The 17,582-nt window shown below is 33.9% G+C and overlaps 3 protein-coding genes and 2 pseudogenes across 4 annotated transcripts; 1 reads left to right on the top strand and 4 right to left on the bottom strand.

Annotated features, from left to right (window-relative positions):
* Positions 1-245: 245 nt before the first annotated feature.
* Positions 246-1,532, bottom strand: LOC132187194 (glutathione transferase GST 23-like). Its single transcript, XM_059601417.2, has 2 exons — positions 1,106-1,532; positions 246-914 (listed from the first exon to the last, which is right to left on the bottom strand). The coding sequence occupies exons 1-2, from the start codon at positions 1,415-1,417 to the stop codon at positions 549-551; spliced, it is 678 nt and encodes a 225-aa protein (XP_059457400.1). The 5' UTR covers positions 1,418-1,532; the 3' UTR covers positions 246-548.
* A 320-nt stretch (positions 1,533-1,852) lies between these two features.
* On the bottom strand, positions 1,853-4,363 carry LOC132186648 (uncharacterized; annotated as a pseudogene).
* A 4,742-nt stretch (positions 4,364-9,105) lies between these two features.
* LOC132186644 (putative glutathione S-transferase) lies at positions 9,106-10,416 on the top strand (annotated as a pseudogene). Its single transcript, XR_015912716.1, has 2 exons — positions 9,106-9,416; positions 9,992-10,416. The product of XR_015912716.1 is annotated as a putative glutathione S-transferase (transcript).
* Positions 10,417-11,075: 659 nt separating this feature from the next.
* On the bottom strand, positions 11,076-12,285 carry LOC132187681 (putative glutathione S-transferase). Its single transcript, XM_059602072.2, has 2 exons — positions 11,851-12,285; positions 11,076-11,663 (listed from the first exon to the last, which is right to left on the bottom strand). The coding sequence occupies exons 1-2, from the start codon at positions 12,160-12,162 to the stop codon at positions 11,298-11,300; spliced, it is 678 nt and encodes a 225-aa protein (XP_059458055.2). The 5' UTR covers positions 12,163-12,285; the 3' UTR covers positions 11,076-11,297.
* Positions 12,286-14,697: 2,412 nt separating this feature from the next.
* Positions 14,698-15,806, bottom strand: LOC132187513 (putative glutathione S-transferase). The gene is made up of 2 exons (XM_059601850.2): positions 15,450-15,806; positions 14,698-15,238 (listed from the first exon to the last, which is right to left on the bottom strand). Exons 1-2 carry the CDS (start codon positions 15,759-15,761, stop codon positions 14,873-14,875), a joined length of 678 nt encoding a protein of 225 aa, XP_059457833.1. The 5' UTR covers positions 15,762-15,806; the 3' UTR covers positions 14,698-14,872.
* Between the last annotated feature and the right edge of the window lie 1,776 nt (positions 15,807-17,582).

The following is a 17,582-nucleotide window of genomic DNA, read 5'->3' as shown; positions in this document are numbered from 1 at the left end:
AAGTATTTAATCATTACTTTAATAATCTTTCTCACGTGTCGGATCAAACTTCATTTTAATAGGTGAGACCCAACACGTAAAATATTTAATTTAAATGAGGGTAATTTAACGGAGTCAAGGTTCGATCCCATGACTTTTGGCTTTGATACCATGTTAAATTACCAGTTATTCTAAAAGCTTAAACTTATAAAAAAAAATGTAAATTTACTCATTTAATCGTTACTTTAACAAATTAACATAACAAAGACGAACAAAAAAGAACAATTCAATAAGTGTATAAAGTACCTTTCAATAGGTAAGGGAAGAGAAAGTGATAATGCTAGAGCTGAATAAAAGAGGATGGTTATAAGCGTAGAAAAAGAAATGAGCATTGTCTCACATCGGCCAAAGAGCAGGAGATGGACTTGCTTCCTTATGGTCAGAATGAACCATTACAATAAACCCTTTATTCGCAAACATGTTAATGTTTCAACTAAGAAGCAAACACTAGTAAAGCAACTCCAACATTTCAATTGCTCTGCTATCATTTGAAGTTGGAGATCAAGAACTCATTTCTTTGCGGCCTCTTTTGAACTGTAGAATTCAATACGAGCACGGTATTTGGTGATCAGCTTGTCTCGAGGTGGCCAGCTTTCTTTGATTATTGGAGCATCAATGAAGTTCTGAATCCATGCTAACAACAATGGATACTTTTCATGTTCTATCAATGTCAAGCCCTCTATCTCCTCAAGTACACTAACCAAATTAGCAACCCAACCAAATGCAAGATCTAAAAATCCAATTTTCTCTCCACTGAAGAACTTCTTCCCTCTCAGCTCTTCTTCCAAATATTTCAAGTTCCCCTGGGCTCTGGCGATTGCTTCCTCTTGCTCTTTCCCTTGCTTGATAAAAACATTGAATACGGAATGCAAAAGCTACAGCAACACACAACATATCCTCATATTAACAAGCATCAATATTGAAAATTAAGAAATTCAGGTTTATAGGTGAACATAATACAGAGTAGTTCATAGTTATCAGGAAAACAGGATCGAGGTCTCTAAAATTTGCTGCGAAAAAAAAAAAAAAAAAAAAATTGCTGCTATATATAGGGTGGTTACTTTACCTGATCATCTCCAAATCTTGCCCAGAAGCGTGCGGTGGATCGTTCATAAGGATCTTCAGGAAATAAGGGAGTCTGCTTCCAGGTCTCCTCAATATATTCAAGAATTACAAGCGACTCTGCTAATGGTTTTCCATTATGCACAAGCACCGGAACCTTCTTATGGATGGGATTATAGTGGAGAAGCAAAGGGCTCTTCTCGGAGAGATCTTCATAAATGGTATCATATGGAACGCCCTTTAGTTGAAGCGCCCAAACGACCCTTAAAGCAAATGGACTTGACCAGTTCCTAAAAAGCTTCACTTCTTCTGCCATGGTGATTGATGAGTTTAGTTGATGGCTGCCCAGGTCTTTATAAATAACATTATTAAAGAATTTTGGATAATATCCGTATATTCTCCTGTATTTGGACGAGGGGTGCAAGTGCTAATTTGTGATAGTTTAGAAATACATGTTGAAAAGTAATGGCTCATATTGGTCAAGGATGACATTTGAAGTATACTCTCTCACAGTGGCGGCGGAGCCAGATGTTTAAGAATGTAGAGGCCGTAAAAAAAAATTTCGCATCCTAATTGTTTTTTTTTTGTTTTGCGTCCTAAAAATTTTGTTCACACTGAAAAATTGGTAATTCACACAGTATATGCATCACAAAAAAAATCTATAAAAGTTCATAAATATGTGCTCAAATTGATATATTAGAAATATAACATGTCGGCACTATATCAAAAAGATAGAAATACAAAAAAGTGTCTAGAACTGCACTTTACGGTCTTTTAGAAGTACAAAATCATCAAGTATCGAATCTAAATCGAAACTCTCAGCAATTTTCCTTTCAATATAAATAACTAAACTATTTGCAAGAAAATCATCATCCATTTTGTTGCGTAGTCGTGTTTTAACAATTTTCATTGCTGAAAATGCTCGTTCGGTAGTTGTTGTAGACACTAGCAGAGTCAAAATAAGACGAATCAATCTATCAATAAGATAGTATGTCTCTGATTTTTTTGTCTTTGCCAATCCTTGGCATAATTCTGCAATAGAAGACAAATTTTGTAATGTCGGATCGGTGCGGACATCAAATTCAAAATACCTCAACTGATATCTCAAATTAATTTTTTCCTGCTCAGAAAAATCAAGAGGATAATACTTCTCCGCAAGGATACATATATCGTCAATTTTGAAAGATTTATAAGCATCTTTTGGATCCAAAGCAGAGCTAAGTATCAAAAGTTTCATCGCCTTTTCACTAAACCTACTATCAAGCTCTTGCAATTGAAAGTCAATGGCAGTATTGAATATGTCAAAATGATAATGATGCTCCACTGTAATGTGATCCTTTTGATTACGACCTCGACCTTCAATATAACAAGCACTCAAATCCGGAATGCTAATTTCAGATTTCTTGCAGAAACAGACAATGTTCTCAAGTAAATTATCCCACCCATCATCTCTCAACTTTTGGATAAGTTTTTTCGCAATAGAAACTGAATGAATAGCATTTAAAATGTCCAGAGATTTTTGCTGCAACACTTGACAAAGAACATCAGTAATGCCCATGAGTTCCTTCATTAAATGTAAAACAAATATGAACTCGAAGGATGTAAGCATTTTATAAGCAGCCTTAGCATCTCCTCGTTGAGAGTAAGTCCCTCCTTCTCTTTGAACATCTTCAAGCACTGTACAAGTAGTATCAAACATCCTTATAATGCTACAAATAGAATTAAAATGAGAACCCCAACGAGAATCACCAGCTCGTTTCAAAGTGCCAATTTGGTTAGCCCCTTTTCCAGTTTCAAGCTCACTAATAGCTTGCATATGTGCAATATGTATTGCATGAACAGCTTGTAGTAGATCATGACGTTTACATGAAGCACTGGCCACATTGATAATAAAATTCAAATTTGTGAAGAACACATGAACAGAATCCACCTCTCTAGACGCAGCAATTAATGCTAATTGTAATCGATGAGCAAAACAATGAATATAGTATGCACAAGGACAATCATTAAGAAATAATGCTTGCAATCATTTCCATTCACCACGCATGTTACTAGCACCATCATATCCTTGTCCACGAATATTTTGAATATCAAGGCAATAACGAGAGAGAACATCAAATATTCTATTCTTTAGAGTCAATGCCGATGTGTCTTTAACATGAACTATATCAAAGAAACGTTCTTGTATAAAACCATCTTTATCAACAAATCTCAAAACAATAGCCATTTGCTCTCTCTTAGACTCATCCCGTGCTTCATCAACAATAATGCAAAATTTAGAGTCTCCAATATCTTCACGAATTTTATTTCGCACTTTACTTGCAATGACATGCAAAATCTCTTTTTGAATTGTATGTGAAGTATACTTTGCAAATTGTGGAGCATTTTCCAAAACAACACTTGCAACTTTCTCATTATATGAAGCCAAAATTTGAATCATCTCAAGAAAGTTACCTCGATTTTTTGAAGCAGGAGTCTCATCATGACCTCTCAAAGGACATCCTTGAAATGTAAGCCACCGAGCAACATCAATAGAAGTTTTCACACGAAGTCGATTATTTAGAATTTGTTCGGTACTTTGTGCATTCAATACTTTATCAATATGCTGTGCTTGATTTTGCAAATCCTCACAATATTTCACAACATTATTATGAGGTGAACAAGGATCCTCCCCAATATGAGTCAAGAAGGCACAATTTTTTCCATCATGAACTTTTTTCCAACTTCTAAACCCCTTTATAGTAAATACATCCCATCCAGGACGTCCAAGTACTTTCATAGAAAAAAGATAGCATGGTAGACAATATGCAGCATCCGTAGAACGAGAATACTCAAGCCAAGTTGAAAATTGTGTGAACCAAGAAGCTTGAAAGCGACGAGGGTGCTTTTCTGGTCCAGAAAGTGGATATTGTTCCTTTCGAAGAATAGGTTGATATGGACCATGTTGCAAATAAGCCCGCCTTATTTCATCCCGTTGATTGACTGGATAGTCCCAGATCGGAGGACGTAATCCAGGATCTCGTTCTATAAAAGAAGCATCAACTTCATCAACATTAAGTGTGGATAATTTAAAATGAGCCTCTTGTGTCTCCGCAATTAGAGATTCTCCGCAAGGATGTTCTTCATCTTCAACCCTTGAAGATTTAAGATGACACTCATCGGGATTTGAAGTTTCGGCATTAAGATCCAACGGTGTATTACTTTTCGAAATGTCGGCTTCTTTCCTTTTAAAGAACGAATCAATAGTTTTAAACTTTGACATGATGCATGAACCTAAAATTTTCAAGTTAAATTACAACCCCGTAAGATAGACGATCGAATTTCCAATATACATTACCGATAATAGAACAAATGCAACTATTTATGATGGGTAGTACCACTAACATGTATTATTATTCTCTTAATTTGATCAAAGCCTAAAAAGGCTAAACAATAACACAACAACAATCTTCGCTCAGTTTCAAGTTTTCAGACTTTCAGTTATGCTACAATTTTTGCCATATTGTTTAATTGTTCTACATCAAATTGATGTCTATTTATAATGATTAATGGGTACCACTAACATGTATTATTCAATTTTTTCCCTTAAGTTAATCAAAGCCTAAAGAGCCAAAGAGGCTAAACAATATCATAACATAGCATCAATATAACACTTTCAAGAATCAAAATAAAAAAAATTAATCAAATTCTTGGGATACCTACCTCAGTGTTTCCCGTAAAAATCCAATCTCTCAATGGACCCAATCCAATTTGTCAATCTGACCAGTGACCACCTATTTTCTGCCCTGAACATACATGACACCCATTAAGCGTTAAGGGGGAAAAAATCAATACACTAACATGTATTATTCTCTTAATTGATAAACAATGTCATAACACAATAGTTGAACAACCTGAACATCATTAATATAACACTTCCAAAATAGAAACCAGATTCTTGGGATTATGGAATACCATAGTGTCGCAGGCTCGCAGCTGTCGTTGGTAAAAATCCAAGTCCCCAAATGGGTCAAATCCCAATCAGACTGAATCAGTTCCCGACTTTCATTGCTACCCTAAAAAGACATAACAGTATGACACCCATTTAAATTATAAACAATTTTTGGGTACTCTTCTTTTATCAAGAGAAAACAAATCAAGATTTAATGCATAAAATTAACCCTAAATCAATTCTAATTTTTAAGGGAACAAAGGATGCAAAACCCACCTGATATATGATCTTCAAACCTTTACTCTTATAAGTTACAAATGCAATTTATCATCACTGAAGGAGAGGCTGGAGAGCAACGGAGATTCAGCCTTTCAGAAAAGAGAAAGGGAGAGAACTGAGAACTCAGAGAACAAAAGCAGAGAGGCGAGTGCGTGAGTCTTGAGAAAGAGGGAAAATAATTTTTTTTTTTTTTTTTAATAGCTTTTGGGGCTACTGCAGACCAGCAATAAATGTTTTTTTTTAATAGTTGAAGGGGCCCCTTTGTAGCTGGACGTGTGCTCGGTGCTCCAGACAAGTGTCCAAAGTTTTTTAAAAAACAAAATTCTTTGTGGAAATGTGGAATTGTGGGGGCCGTATGTTAATATGTGGCTGGATGGATGAGGGTCAGCAGCTCAACACCAAAACTTGTGCTGAAATTTTTTTTTTGTAATTTCTCTTGGGGGGGCCGTGGCCACCACTGGCCCATACGTGGGTCCGCCACTGCTCTCTCAATCCAATGTCTGCACCGAATGAAGAACTTTCCGCCCACACAAAGACAAAAAACGAAGATATCCGGTTATTGTTGTAAAGCTGAGAGGAAAAGGGAGCAACAAAAGAAGACAAAAAACAAAGACATCCGGTTATTGTTGTAAAGCTGAGAGGAAAAGGGAGCAACTTGTACCGGAGAATTGAGAGTCCTAGAAAGTGAGGGAAATTGGGTGTATTTGGGGTCCTGGGTTTGTGAGTGTTTTAAAACTCTTTTGTGTTCTCCTCTTTTGAATTAGTAAAATCTCTCTTTACCGTTGCACTCTAGACGTAAGCAAAATTTTGAACCATGTAAATCTTATATTCTTATTGTCTTTTGTTTATTTTTCTTTTAAACGATATATCACATTTGTTCCACTGGAGTGATTGTGTGAGAGATTCATGACCTTTCACACAACAATACATTGATGTAATTTTTAGTTGGAGAAAACATTATAAATTAAATGTTAAATTGATAAAAAGACGTGTACTTTTCTTATTTATTAGAAAGAAAAAAATATAAAATTAGTCAATTTGATTTACCTGATTTGCAATTAACTCACTGTAATATCAAAATGAATTCAAATGTTCTTATAGTATACTAAAAAAAATTTATTCCTTACAGTGAAATTTCATTCGTTGATTTAACAAATTTTATTAGTGAAATACGTTAAAACTAATAAAATTGTTATATGTGTCATATTTAAATTAGTGTTACACTTTCAAAATTTGTTAGAGTCAATAACGAAATTTTACTATAAAAAACCTGGGTATGTAAGTAAAAGAGAGTGTTAGACTAAGGGTCAAAATTCCAAAAATAAGATATGATAAGGGAGAAGGCAAAATAAATAAATAATTGAAGTGCAAAAGGAATGGTTTAGAAAAACAATTAGATGCATGTGCCTTGAAATGTCAAGATAAAGACGAAAAAGTCACTCCAAGACTCCAAGCACTACAAACATCAAGTCATCAATTAGCCTTTAAAATATTCAAGTCTAACTAATGACGTGATGTTTGTAGTGGTTGGTGACTTGGAGTGACCTTTCTTGAGTCTTTAATCTCTTATTTGGAACTAATTCTTATAAGTAAGTTTAATAAAGTGAAATGTGTTATAACAAATGTGAAAATTACTTGTTATTAAAAGGACATGAATAATGTTATGCTTACTCTTATTTTTTTATATAATTTTTTCAAAGTTATATGTAGCTTTTAAAATCATCATTGAATATGAAATAAATTTTTATTGAATTTTAAAAGCTACCTATGAGTGTAAAAAAGTAAAAATATAACATTACTTAAAAAAACATATGTTTCTCGCATGCTAGAAAACACTTTATTAAACTTATTTGAAAAAATTAGCTAGACAGTTTTGGACAGCCCAATGCTTGGGGTTCTAAATAGCCAATTGGATTTTTAAATAGCCAATGATTGGCAACAAGAAAAATGTTACACTTACAAACAAATTTTACAAAAACATTTTACAACATGACGTAATATAATATGATTAAATTTCTCAAAAATTAAATTTATTTTATTTTTAATCATGTTATGCCACATCATGTTATACCTCCTTAGCATTCCCAGTAGCTTCCTCATCATTTTAATTTCCTACATTTAAGGTTTCAAATTACTTTTTGCTTCCCTATGTCAAAATACACCCCAAAAGCTTCCCTTAATCATTCCCTATATCATTAAAATATTTATTTTTTTAATTATATTATATATATGAGAAGAGAGAGAATTGTAAAACATGAGAGGAGAGATGAGAGATGAGAGAGAATCATATTTTTATTTATTTTAATAATCATAAGGATTGCAATGACAACAAAGAAGGCTACTGAGGGTGTCCCGGGAGTTGGGAAGGTGGTGCAGAGGATACCCACCTCAATTTATGCATCCCTTGTGACTCTTGCACTTGTGTTTGTTCAAAAAGCACACGAGGAGTCCGATTAGGGGGTCTATTCCTTTTAAACTGAGTGTCTCTTATAAATATTGTACATGTGATCCCTTGTATTTAGTTTGAATAGTGCTATACATACTCCCACATTCTTACACCAATTTTTCAACATTCATAGGTGGCTTTTAAAATTACTTTAGATTAAAATCCACTAAAGATTATCTCATATTTAATGGTAGTTTTAAAAGCCACCTATATGTGTGGAAAAATGGGTGTAGAGATGTGAGACTAAGTGTAGCATTACTCATTTAGTTTCATCCTATTTGTAGATTGGGTTGTTCCATGGCAGGATTGAAATTTATCTTTTTTTATAAGGTGTCGTGATGATTATCTCCTAATGCTCATTGTCAAATACGCAAAATGTTGCTTGTGAGCTTCAATAAAACTCCAAGTGGGACTTTGATATCTGTCATTCTCATTGTTGGGCTAATTTTAAAAGCATTATTCGGAACTTTTTTTTTTTTTTTGGGGGGGTAGGGAGGGGGTTTTAGTCGAAGGGATGTGTGGAGATTAAAAGAAAACTTTTGAAATGATTTTGTACGACACATTGCAGAGACTTGTGGGCTGGAAATGCCCAAATGCAGTACTCTTGGCTTCGGGAGAGATTTTTCTCCTCTTTTTTCTGCTTTCCAAACGACTTTTTTCCCAGTTTGACAGTGGATATCTTCTTTAATCTTTCCAATAGTACAATAAGAGCACCTTTTAAACTAGTTCTTCGATCATTCTTTTGAATTCTGTAAAAAGCACAAGAATAGGTTTTTTGTTTTTGTTTTTGTTTTTGGGTTTTTTTTTTTTTTTTTGGGAGCATTTTAATAGGCCCAATAGATCACAATATTCACTCCCATAGGCCACAGCCGCCTTGGGATGTATACAAGCAAAAAAAAGCCGGCCTCAGAGAATAAAAACTCAAAAAAGTCAGTCCAAGCACTACAAACATTTTGAGCATTTTCTTTTGATAAGCCCAATAGTTCACAATATTCTCTCCGATTCGCCATGGCCGCCTTGTGATATATACGACCAAAAATTGCCGACCTCAGAGGATAAAAACTCAAAAAAGTCAGCAACTACAAACATCACGACTTACGTCATCAATTAGGCGTGCATCTCATATTTCATCAGCAAATACACACGCGCCTCAGATAAAATATTAAAATATCATCCTTGCTAAGCGGCTAAGCCTAACGCTCTCTTTTACTTACAAGCCCTCGTATATAAATAGAGGAAAATAAAGGGATATTATTATTATTATTATTATTATCCAAATAAGAATGTAATTTATAAATAAAGACATGGGATACCATAGTTTACAAATCAACTCAACTCATCCATCACCATGGCAGAAGAAGTGAAGCTTTTTAGGACATGGTCAACTCCATTTGCTTTAAGGGTCGTTTGGGCACTTCAACTAAAGGGCATTCCTTATGATACCATCTATGAAGATCTCTCCAATAAGAGCTCTCTGCTTCTGCACTATAACCCTATCCATAAGAAGGTCCCTGTGCTTGTGCATAATGGCAAACCATTAGCAGAGTCACTTGTAATTCTCGAATATATTGAGGAGACCCGGAACAAACTCTCTTATTGCCTGAAGATCCTTACGAACGAGCCACCGCACGCTTCTGGGCAAAATTTGGAGACGATAAGGTAAAGTAACCACTCTTATATAGCCAGAATTATGTCCTGTTCCTGACTTCCTGAAATAATCTCAGTGAATTGCATGTAATACAAGAAGTCCGTAGGGCTTACCTATTTTGGGCAGCTCGAAGTGGGAGCCTAGCTACTTGCTCAAGAATAAGTAGGTCCCATACATGATATATATGGAGTTATATCTAAATTACTTATATAAATTATGGAATTAAGATTCTAACTCAAATTCTTGAACTTTGATACCATATTAAATCATCATTTGTTTCAAAAGTTTAAATTGTTAAAAAAAAAATTAAATTTAATCATTTAATTAATATTTTAACAAAGTTACTTGAGAAAAAGTAAATCATGCATCTACTGTAAAACTATTTGAATTGTATGCAATTCGGACCGTGAATTTAATTTAGAGATCCCGATCCTGTTTTTCCTGATAACTAGCAACTACTCTGTATTATGTTCAACTATAAACCTGAATTTGTTAATTTTCAGAAAGTTGAACTGCTTACTCTTCCAGCCGAGTTCTGGCAATGGTGATACTTGTTAACATGACGATATGTTGTGTGTTGCTGTAGGTTGTGCCTTCCATATGGAATGTTTTTATCAAGCAAGGGAAGGAGCAAGAGGAAGCAATGGTCACAGCCCAGGGGAACTTGAAATATTTGGAAGAAGAACTGAGAGGGAAGAAGTTCTTCAGTGGAGAGAAAATTGGATTTGTAGATATTGCATTTGGTTGGCTTGCTAATTTGGTCAGTGTGTTAGAGGAGTTAAAGGGCTTGACATTGATAGAACATGAAAAGCATCCATTGTTGTTAGCATGGATTCAGAATTTCATGGATGCCCCAATAATCAAAGAAAACTGGCCACCTCGAGACAAACTGATCACCAAATTCCATGCTCTTCTTGAAGCCTACATTTCAAAAGAGGCAGCAGAGAAATGAGATGGCTTGCAAAGCCTTCTCTTGATCTCCAACTTCAAATGATAGCAGAGCAATTGAAATGTTGGAGTTTCTTTACAAGTGATTGCTTGTTAGTTGAAACATTAACATGTTTGCGAATAAAGGGTTTATTGTAATTGTTTATTCTGATCATAAGGAAACAAGTCCGACCATGAAATTTTTATTTTTATTTTTAATTTTATCTTTTCTGATTATCAATGTCGGATTGATTGGGTTCGGTCATCGAAAATCCCTAACCAATCGGTCGAGGAAGTGTTGTCGAACTATACCAAAACCAGCAAGTGTTGATCAATTATGTCAGTTTGAGCACCAAAGTAAACAATTTTGTTAAATCACCGGTTATCCTAAAAACTTAAGCTAATTGGAAAAAGTAAATATAAGCATTTAATCATTACTTTAACACTCTTCCTCATGTGTAGAATCAAACTTTATTTTAATAGAGACCAAATACGTGAAATATTTAATTTAAATGAGAGTGATTGGACGGAGTCAAGGTTCAATCTCATAACCTTTAACTCTGATACCATGTTAAATTACCAATTATTCAAAAAACTTAAATTTATATGAAAATGTAAATTTAATCATTTAACCATTTCTTTAACAAATTTGATATAACAAAGACGAACAAAAAAGAACAATTCAATAAGTGTGTAAAGTACCTTTCAATAAGTAAGGGAAGAGAAAGTGATAATGGTAGGTCTGAATAAAAGAGGATGGTTATAAGTGTAGAAAAAGAAATGAGCATTGTCCCACTTCGGCCAAAGAGCAGGAGATGGACTTGTTTCCTTATGGTCAGAATGAACCATTACAATAAACCCTTTATTCGCAAACATGTTAATGTTTCAACTAACAAGCAAACACTAGTAAAGCAACTCCAACATTTCAATTGCTCTGCTATCATTTGAAGTTGGAGATCAAGAACTCATTTCTTTGCGGCCTCTTTTGAACTGAAGAATTCAATACGAGCACGGTATTTGGTGATCAGCTTGTCTCGAGGTGGCCAGCTTTCTTTGATTATTGGAGCATCAATGAAGTTCTGAATCCATTCTAACAACAATGGATACTTTTCATGTTCTATCAATGTCAAGCCCTGTATCTCCTCAAATACACTAACCAAATTAGCAACCCAACCAAATGCAAGATCTAAAAATCCAATTTTCTCTCCACTGAAGAACTTCTTCCCCCTCAGCTCTTCTTCCAAATATTTCAAGTCCCCCTGGGCTCTGGCGATTGCTTCCTCTTGCTCTTTCCCTTGCTTGATAAAAACATTGAATACGGAAGGCATAAGCTACAGCAACACACAACATATCCTCATATTAACAAGCATCAATATTGAAAATTAAGAAATTCAGGTTTATAGGTGAACATAATACAGAGTAGTTCATAGTTATCAGGAAAACAGGATCGAGATCTCTAAAATTTGCTGCGAAAAAAAAAAAAAAAAATTGCTGCTATATATAGAGTGGTTACTTTACCTGATCATCTCCAAATCTTGCCCAGAAGCGTGCGGTGGATCGTTCATAAGGATCTTCAGGAAATAAGGGAGTCTGCTTCCAGGTCTCCTCAATATATTCAAGAATTACAAGCGACTCTACTAATGGTTTTCCATTATGCACAAGCACCGGAACCTTCTTATGGATGGGATTATAGTGGAGAAGCAAAGAGCTCTTCTCGGAGAGATCTTCATATATGGTATCATATGGAACGCCCTTTAGTTGAAGCGCCCAAACGACCCTTAAAGCAAATGGACCTGCCCAGTTCCTAAAAAGCTTCACTTCTTCTGCCATGGTGATTGATGAGTTTAGTTGATGGCTGCCCAGGTCTTTATAAATAACATTATTAAGGAATTTTGGATAATATCCGTATATTCTCCTCTATTTGGACGAGGGGTGCAAGTGCAAATTTGTGATAGTTTAGAAATACATGTTGACGAGTAATGGCTCATATTGGTCAAGGATGACATTTGAAGTATACTCTCTCAATTTAATGTCTGCACGGAATGAAGAACTTTCCGCCCACGCTTTTGGACTTTTGGTTTATTCTTCCTACATGTCTAGACAAATTTATTGCATGCCTTTTCTTTGAAAATTAGCCATCCTTGTTGCTTATTTAAGACATCCGGTCATTGTCCCTAATATTTAGTCCAATCGGCTGGAATCACGCCTAATAAAGTAGAGGTTATTATTTCGAATCTCTCTTTTCCTTTTATGCGGACATGTAAAAAAAAAAAAAAAAAAAAAAAAAAAAAGACAAAAAACAAAGACATCCGATTATTGTTGTAAAGCTGAGAGGAAAAGGAAGCAACTTGTACCGGAGAATTGAGAGTCCTAGAAAGTGAGAAGGAAATTAGGTGTATTTGGGGTCTTGGGTTTGTGAGTGTTTTAAAACTCTTTTGTGTTCTCCTCTTTTGAATTAGTGAAATCTCTCTCTACTGTTGCACTCTAGATGTAAGCAAATTTTCGAACTATGTAAATCTTGTATTCTTGTTGTCTTTTGTTTATTTTTCTTTTAAACGATATATCACATTTATTCCGCTTGAGTGATTATGTGAGAGATTTGTGACCTTTCACACAACAATACATTGATGTAATTTTTAGTTGAAGAAAACATTACAAATTAAGTGTTAAATTGATAAAAATACGTGTACTTTTCCTATTTATTAGAAAGAAAAAATATAAAATTAGTTAATTTGATTTACCTAATTTGCAATTAATTCATTGTAGTATCAAAAAGTAAAAATATAACATTACTTAAAAAAAACATATGTTTCTCGTATGCTAAGAAACACTTTATTAAATTTATTTGTAAAAATTAGCGACACAGTTTTGGACAGCCCAATGCTTGGGGTTCTAAATAGCCAATTGGATTTTTAAATAGCCAATGATTGGCAAAAAAAAAAAAAAAAAAATGTTACACTTACAAATAAATTTTACAAAAATTTTTTATAACATGACGTGACATAATATTGTTAAATTTTTAAAAAATTAAATTTAACTTATTTTCGATTGTGTTATTTCACAACATATTGTATCTCCTTACCATAGGAAAAAAACGCCGCCCTATAAAACGACCCTACTCCAACCACTACAAACAGCAACTCATAATTAATAAATACATAAAACAAACATATTACTTATGTGTATGTACACACACATGTAAGCGTGCTTGTACAAAAAAGAAATCAACAATATATATATATATATATATATATATTTCTAATTTTGCTAATAGAAACATTAAAAAAGATTCAGCCGTAAAACCTAAAACTTTTGGTTGTTGTTGTTATTAAAAAAAAAAAAAGTTGTGTAAGCTTCAGATTCACGTAATATATGGACTTATGAGTGATGCTATGCTCGTTCCTATTTCTCTATATTAATTTTTCAATACTTATAGGTAATTTTTAAAACTATCATTAACTTAAAATTTAACTCTTAACTAATTTATTGGGTTTAGTTTAAAGATTAAAACTTATATTAAGGATCAATAGTTTAATTAAGAAACATAGCGCAATGAATTTTGTTATTTGTTTAAACTAAGTAATGATTAATTTATAAATAGTGGAAAATATAGGTATTTTCGTTGCATGTGTTTTATAAGTAGTAGCGTCAAATGAAAAATTAAACATTTTTTTTCTTTCCGCTTGTTTTAGAAGTTGGGGTATTACAAATATGGTACTTTTTTAGGGGAGGTTCACTTTGTTGATGAGGCAATATTTGGATGAGGTTGCATATATGTTACGGTCTAACGATGACGTGCCCAATCCAACATGGCATTTGGCCACGTGTCAAAGATAAGCCATCATCCGGGACATATGTCGATTGTCTATTGGTGATAACATGGGCACACTGGTTATCCTCATCAACAACAATTGCGCTTCCACATGCAGGCAAAACTTGGAACTGTAAAAGCATCCGGTAGCATTCCCACCATTCTAGACCTGGAATAAATTTCCAGAGCCTCCTACCAATACCCGTTTGAACTATACCCAGAAATCAGACTATTCCACTTCCACGACACAAGATCCCTGTTAGGCATTTCCTCGAACACGTTTCGCGCTTTGACTAAATCACCGAACCTAGCGTATATATCTACTAATGCATTCGCAATATACTTATCCGACCCCAAATTAACCCATTTCCAGAACATGCTCGTGAATTTGCTTACCCATCTGTATAGGGTGGTGAGATGCATTGAATCACTACTAGTGCATCATATCTCAATTATTAGAGATCAGATTGGTGTGGTGTGGTAGGATTCTATTTGATTTAATCAGAAAAAAAAAAAAACATTTCATGGTCGGACTTGTTTCCTTATGGTCAGAATAAACCATGACAATAAACCCTTTATTCGCAAACATGTTTCAACTAACAAGTAAACAATACTTGTAAAGCACATTAGGGAAAAAAAAAATACACACACATGTAAAGCAACTACAACATTTCAATTGCTCTGCTATCATTTGAAGTTGGAGATCAAGAGAAGGCCTTGCAAGCCATCTCATTTCTCTGCGGCCTCTTTTGGAATGAAGGATCCAAGAAGAGCTTGGTATTTGGTGATCAGTTTGTCTCGAGGTGGCCAGCTTTCCTTGATTATTGGATCATCCATGAAGTTCTGAATCCATGCTAATAACAATGGATACTTTTCATGATCTATCAATGTCAAGCCCTGTATCTCCTCAAATACACTAACCAAATTAGCAACCCAACCAAATGCAAGATCTAAAAATCCAATTTTCTCTCCGCTGAAAAACTTTTTCCCTCTCAGCTCTTCTTCCAGATATTTCAAGTTCCCATGGGCTGTGACGATTGCTTCCTCTCGCTCCTTCCCTTGCTTGATAAAAACACCGAAAACGGAAGGCAAAACCTACAGCAACACACAACATATCCTCACATTAAAAAGTATCAACTCCTTGGCTGGAAGAGTAATTAGTGTCAAATTTTTGAAAATTAACAAATTTCGGTTTATAGGTGAACATAATACAGAGTAGTTCATAGTTATCAGGAAAACAGGATCAAGATCTCTAAAATTTGCTGAGAAAAAAAAATTGCTGTTATATAAAGAGTGGTTACTTTACCTGATCATCTCCAAATCTTGCCCAGAAGCGTGCGGTGGCTCGTTCATAAGGATCTTCAGGAAATAAAGGAGTCTGCTTCCAGGTCTCCTCAATATATTCAAGAATTACAAGCGACTCTGCTAATGGTTTTCCATTATGCACAAGCACCGGAACCTTCTTATGGATAGGATTATAGTGCAGAAGCAAAGAGCTCTTCTCGGAGAGATCTTCATATATGTTCTCGTAAGGTACGCCCTTGAATTGGAGCGCCCAAACGACCCTGAAAGCAAACGGACTTGACCATGTCCTAAACACCTTCACTTCTTCTCCCATGGTGAGTTGATTTGTCAACTATGGTTGCCCAGGTCTTTATAAAGGAATTTGGATACTATCCCCATATTTTCCTCTTATTTGTACGAGGGGTACAAGTGGAAGGACATTGATGTAACTTTCAGTTTGAGAAAACATTACAAATTAAGTGTTAAATTGATAAAAATACATCTACTTTTTCCTATTTATTAGAAGGAAAAAATGCAAAATTAGTCGATGTTATTTACTTGATTTGCAGATGTTATTTACTTGATTTGCAATTAGTTTACAGTATGCCAAAAATAAAATTTATCATGTACAGTCAAATTTTGTTAGTTGATTTAACAAATTCTGTTAATGTGACACGTTATAACTAATAAAATTATGATACGTGTTTATTTAAGTTAGTGTCACACTTTCAAAATCTAAGGACAAAATTTAAGTGTACCTAGGGTTTGTAAGTAAGAGATAGTGTTAGGCTTAGGGTCAGGACTCAAAAATGGGATATGATAAGGGGAAACGCAAAATTTTCTCGAAGTGCAAGGAATGGTTTAGAAAAACAATTAGAATTCTATATTAATATTTTATCAGAGGCGCGTTGTTATCCTTTAATCTAAGCTCTGATGAAATTATTCAAAAAATATGTGTTTCTCACATGTTAAAAGAATTTGGCAATTGATTAGACTGGTTTGTAAAAATTAACTACAAATTTCAGTGTATTTCAATTGGCTGATTGCCATTTTTTAATTATCACATCTTTTATAAAATTTTTAAAAAATAGGAAAAAATCTTTTCTTTTTTTTTTTTTTTAAAGAAAGCCACTTACAAACGGCCATTTTTTTTTAAAAAAAAAAACCTACGAAGTTTAAAGGATGATAAAGTAATACATCAAACTATTAAATTGTGCCAAAAATGTCACTTTATTATTATATTACTATAATACCCTTATTCTGTAAAAAAAACTAAACTAAACAATTTTTTAAACAAAGATAAAAAAAACCCCAACAGGTGGATAAATACTAAAAAAAAAAAAAAGGGGGCGGGATAAATAAAAAATTAGTCGATGTAGTTGGCTTAAATTACAAATCGCTCATATGATATAAAAAATAGGAATAAAAGTAAAATCAAACCATATAGTTGGCCTAAATTACAAATCGCTCCATGTCACATGAAAGTGAACTCAGAGGTCTCTCGAATATGCCAAAAAAATAATTTAGTCCCTAAAGACAAATTCTATTAAAACATTTGATGAATTTTGTTAGATATCACATCAACGCCATAAATCGCGATACATGTAAAAAAAGTATAAATATATTAAACTAAAAAAAAAAAAATTATTTCAATTTTTAAGAGAATAATGGTATTGTAGGAATATAATAAAAAATTGGCTTTTTTATTTTTTGGACATGGCCACACAATAGGGAGACGAGGGATTCAAGCTAGTCTCAACCTATTAAACTACCATTTGAGGACAAAAAATAATTTTTTTAACACATTTTAATAGTTTGATGTATCACTTTAACCAACTTTAAACTTTATGGAGCTATTTAAAAAACTGTTATTAGTTTAGGATTGTTTTAAAAAATATTTTTTTCCTAAAAATTAATAAGACTTTGTAACAATTAGGGAAGTTGCTCAGTCAGACGTGTTTTTGTATTTATTGCAAGAAACAGTTTTGGGCAGCGCAATGATTGGGTTTTTAAATAGCCAATTGGGGTTTTAAATAGCCAATGATTGCCAACAAACCAATAACTTAAACACCAATTATCAGATTAAATATAGTAGAAAGGGGAGAAGAATGACGTAATGCAAAACCAAATATCTTCAACAATATCATCAACTATC

Source organism: Corylus avellana, chromosome 6 (assembly GCF_965113065.1).
Source record: "Corylus avellana chromosome 6, dhCorAvel1.hap1.2, whole genome shotgun sequence".
NCBI lineage: Eukaryota > Viridiplantae > Streptophyta > Magnoliopsida > Fagales > Betulaceae > Corylus > Corylus avellana.
Note: the sequence above shows the minus strand (reverse complement) of the source record. Positions and strands in the feature narration are given on the sequence as shown.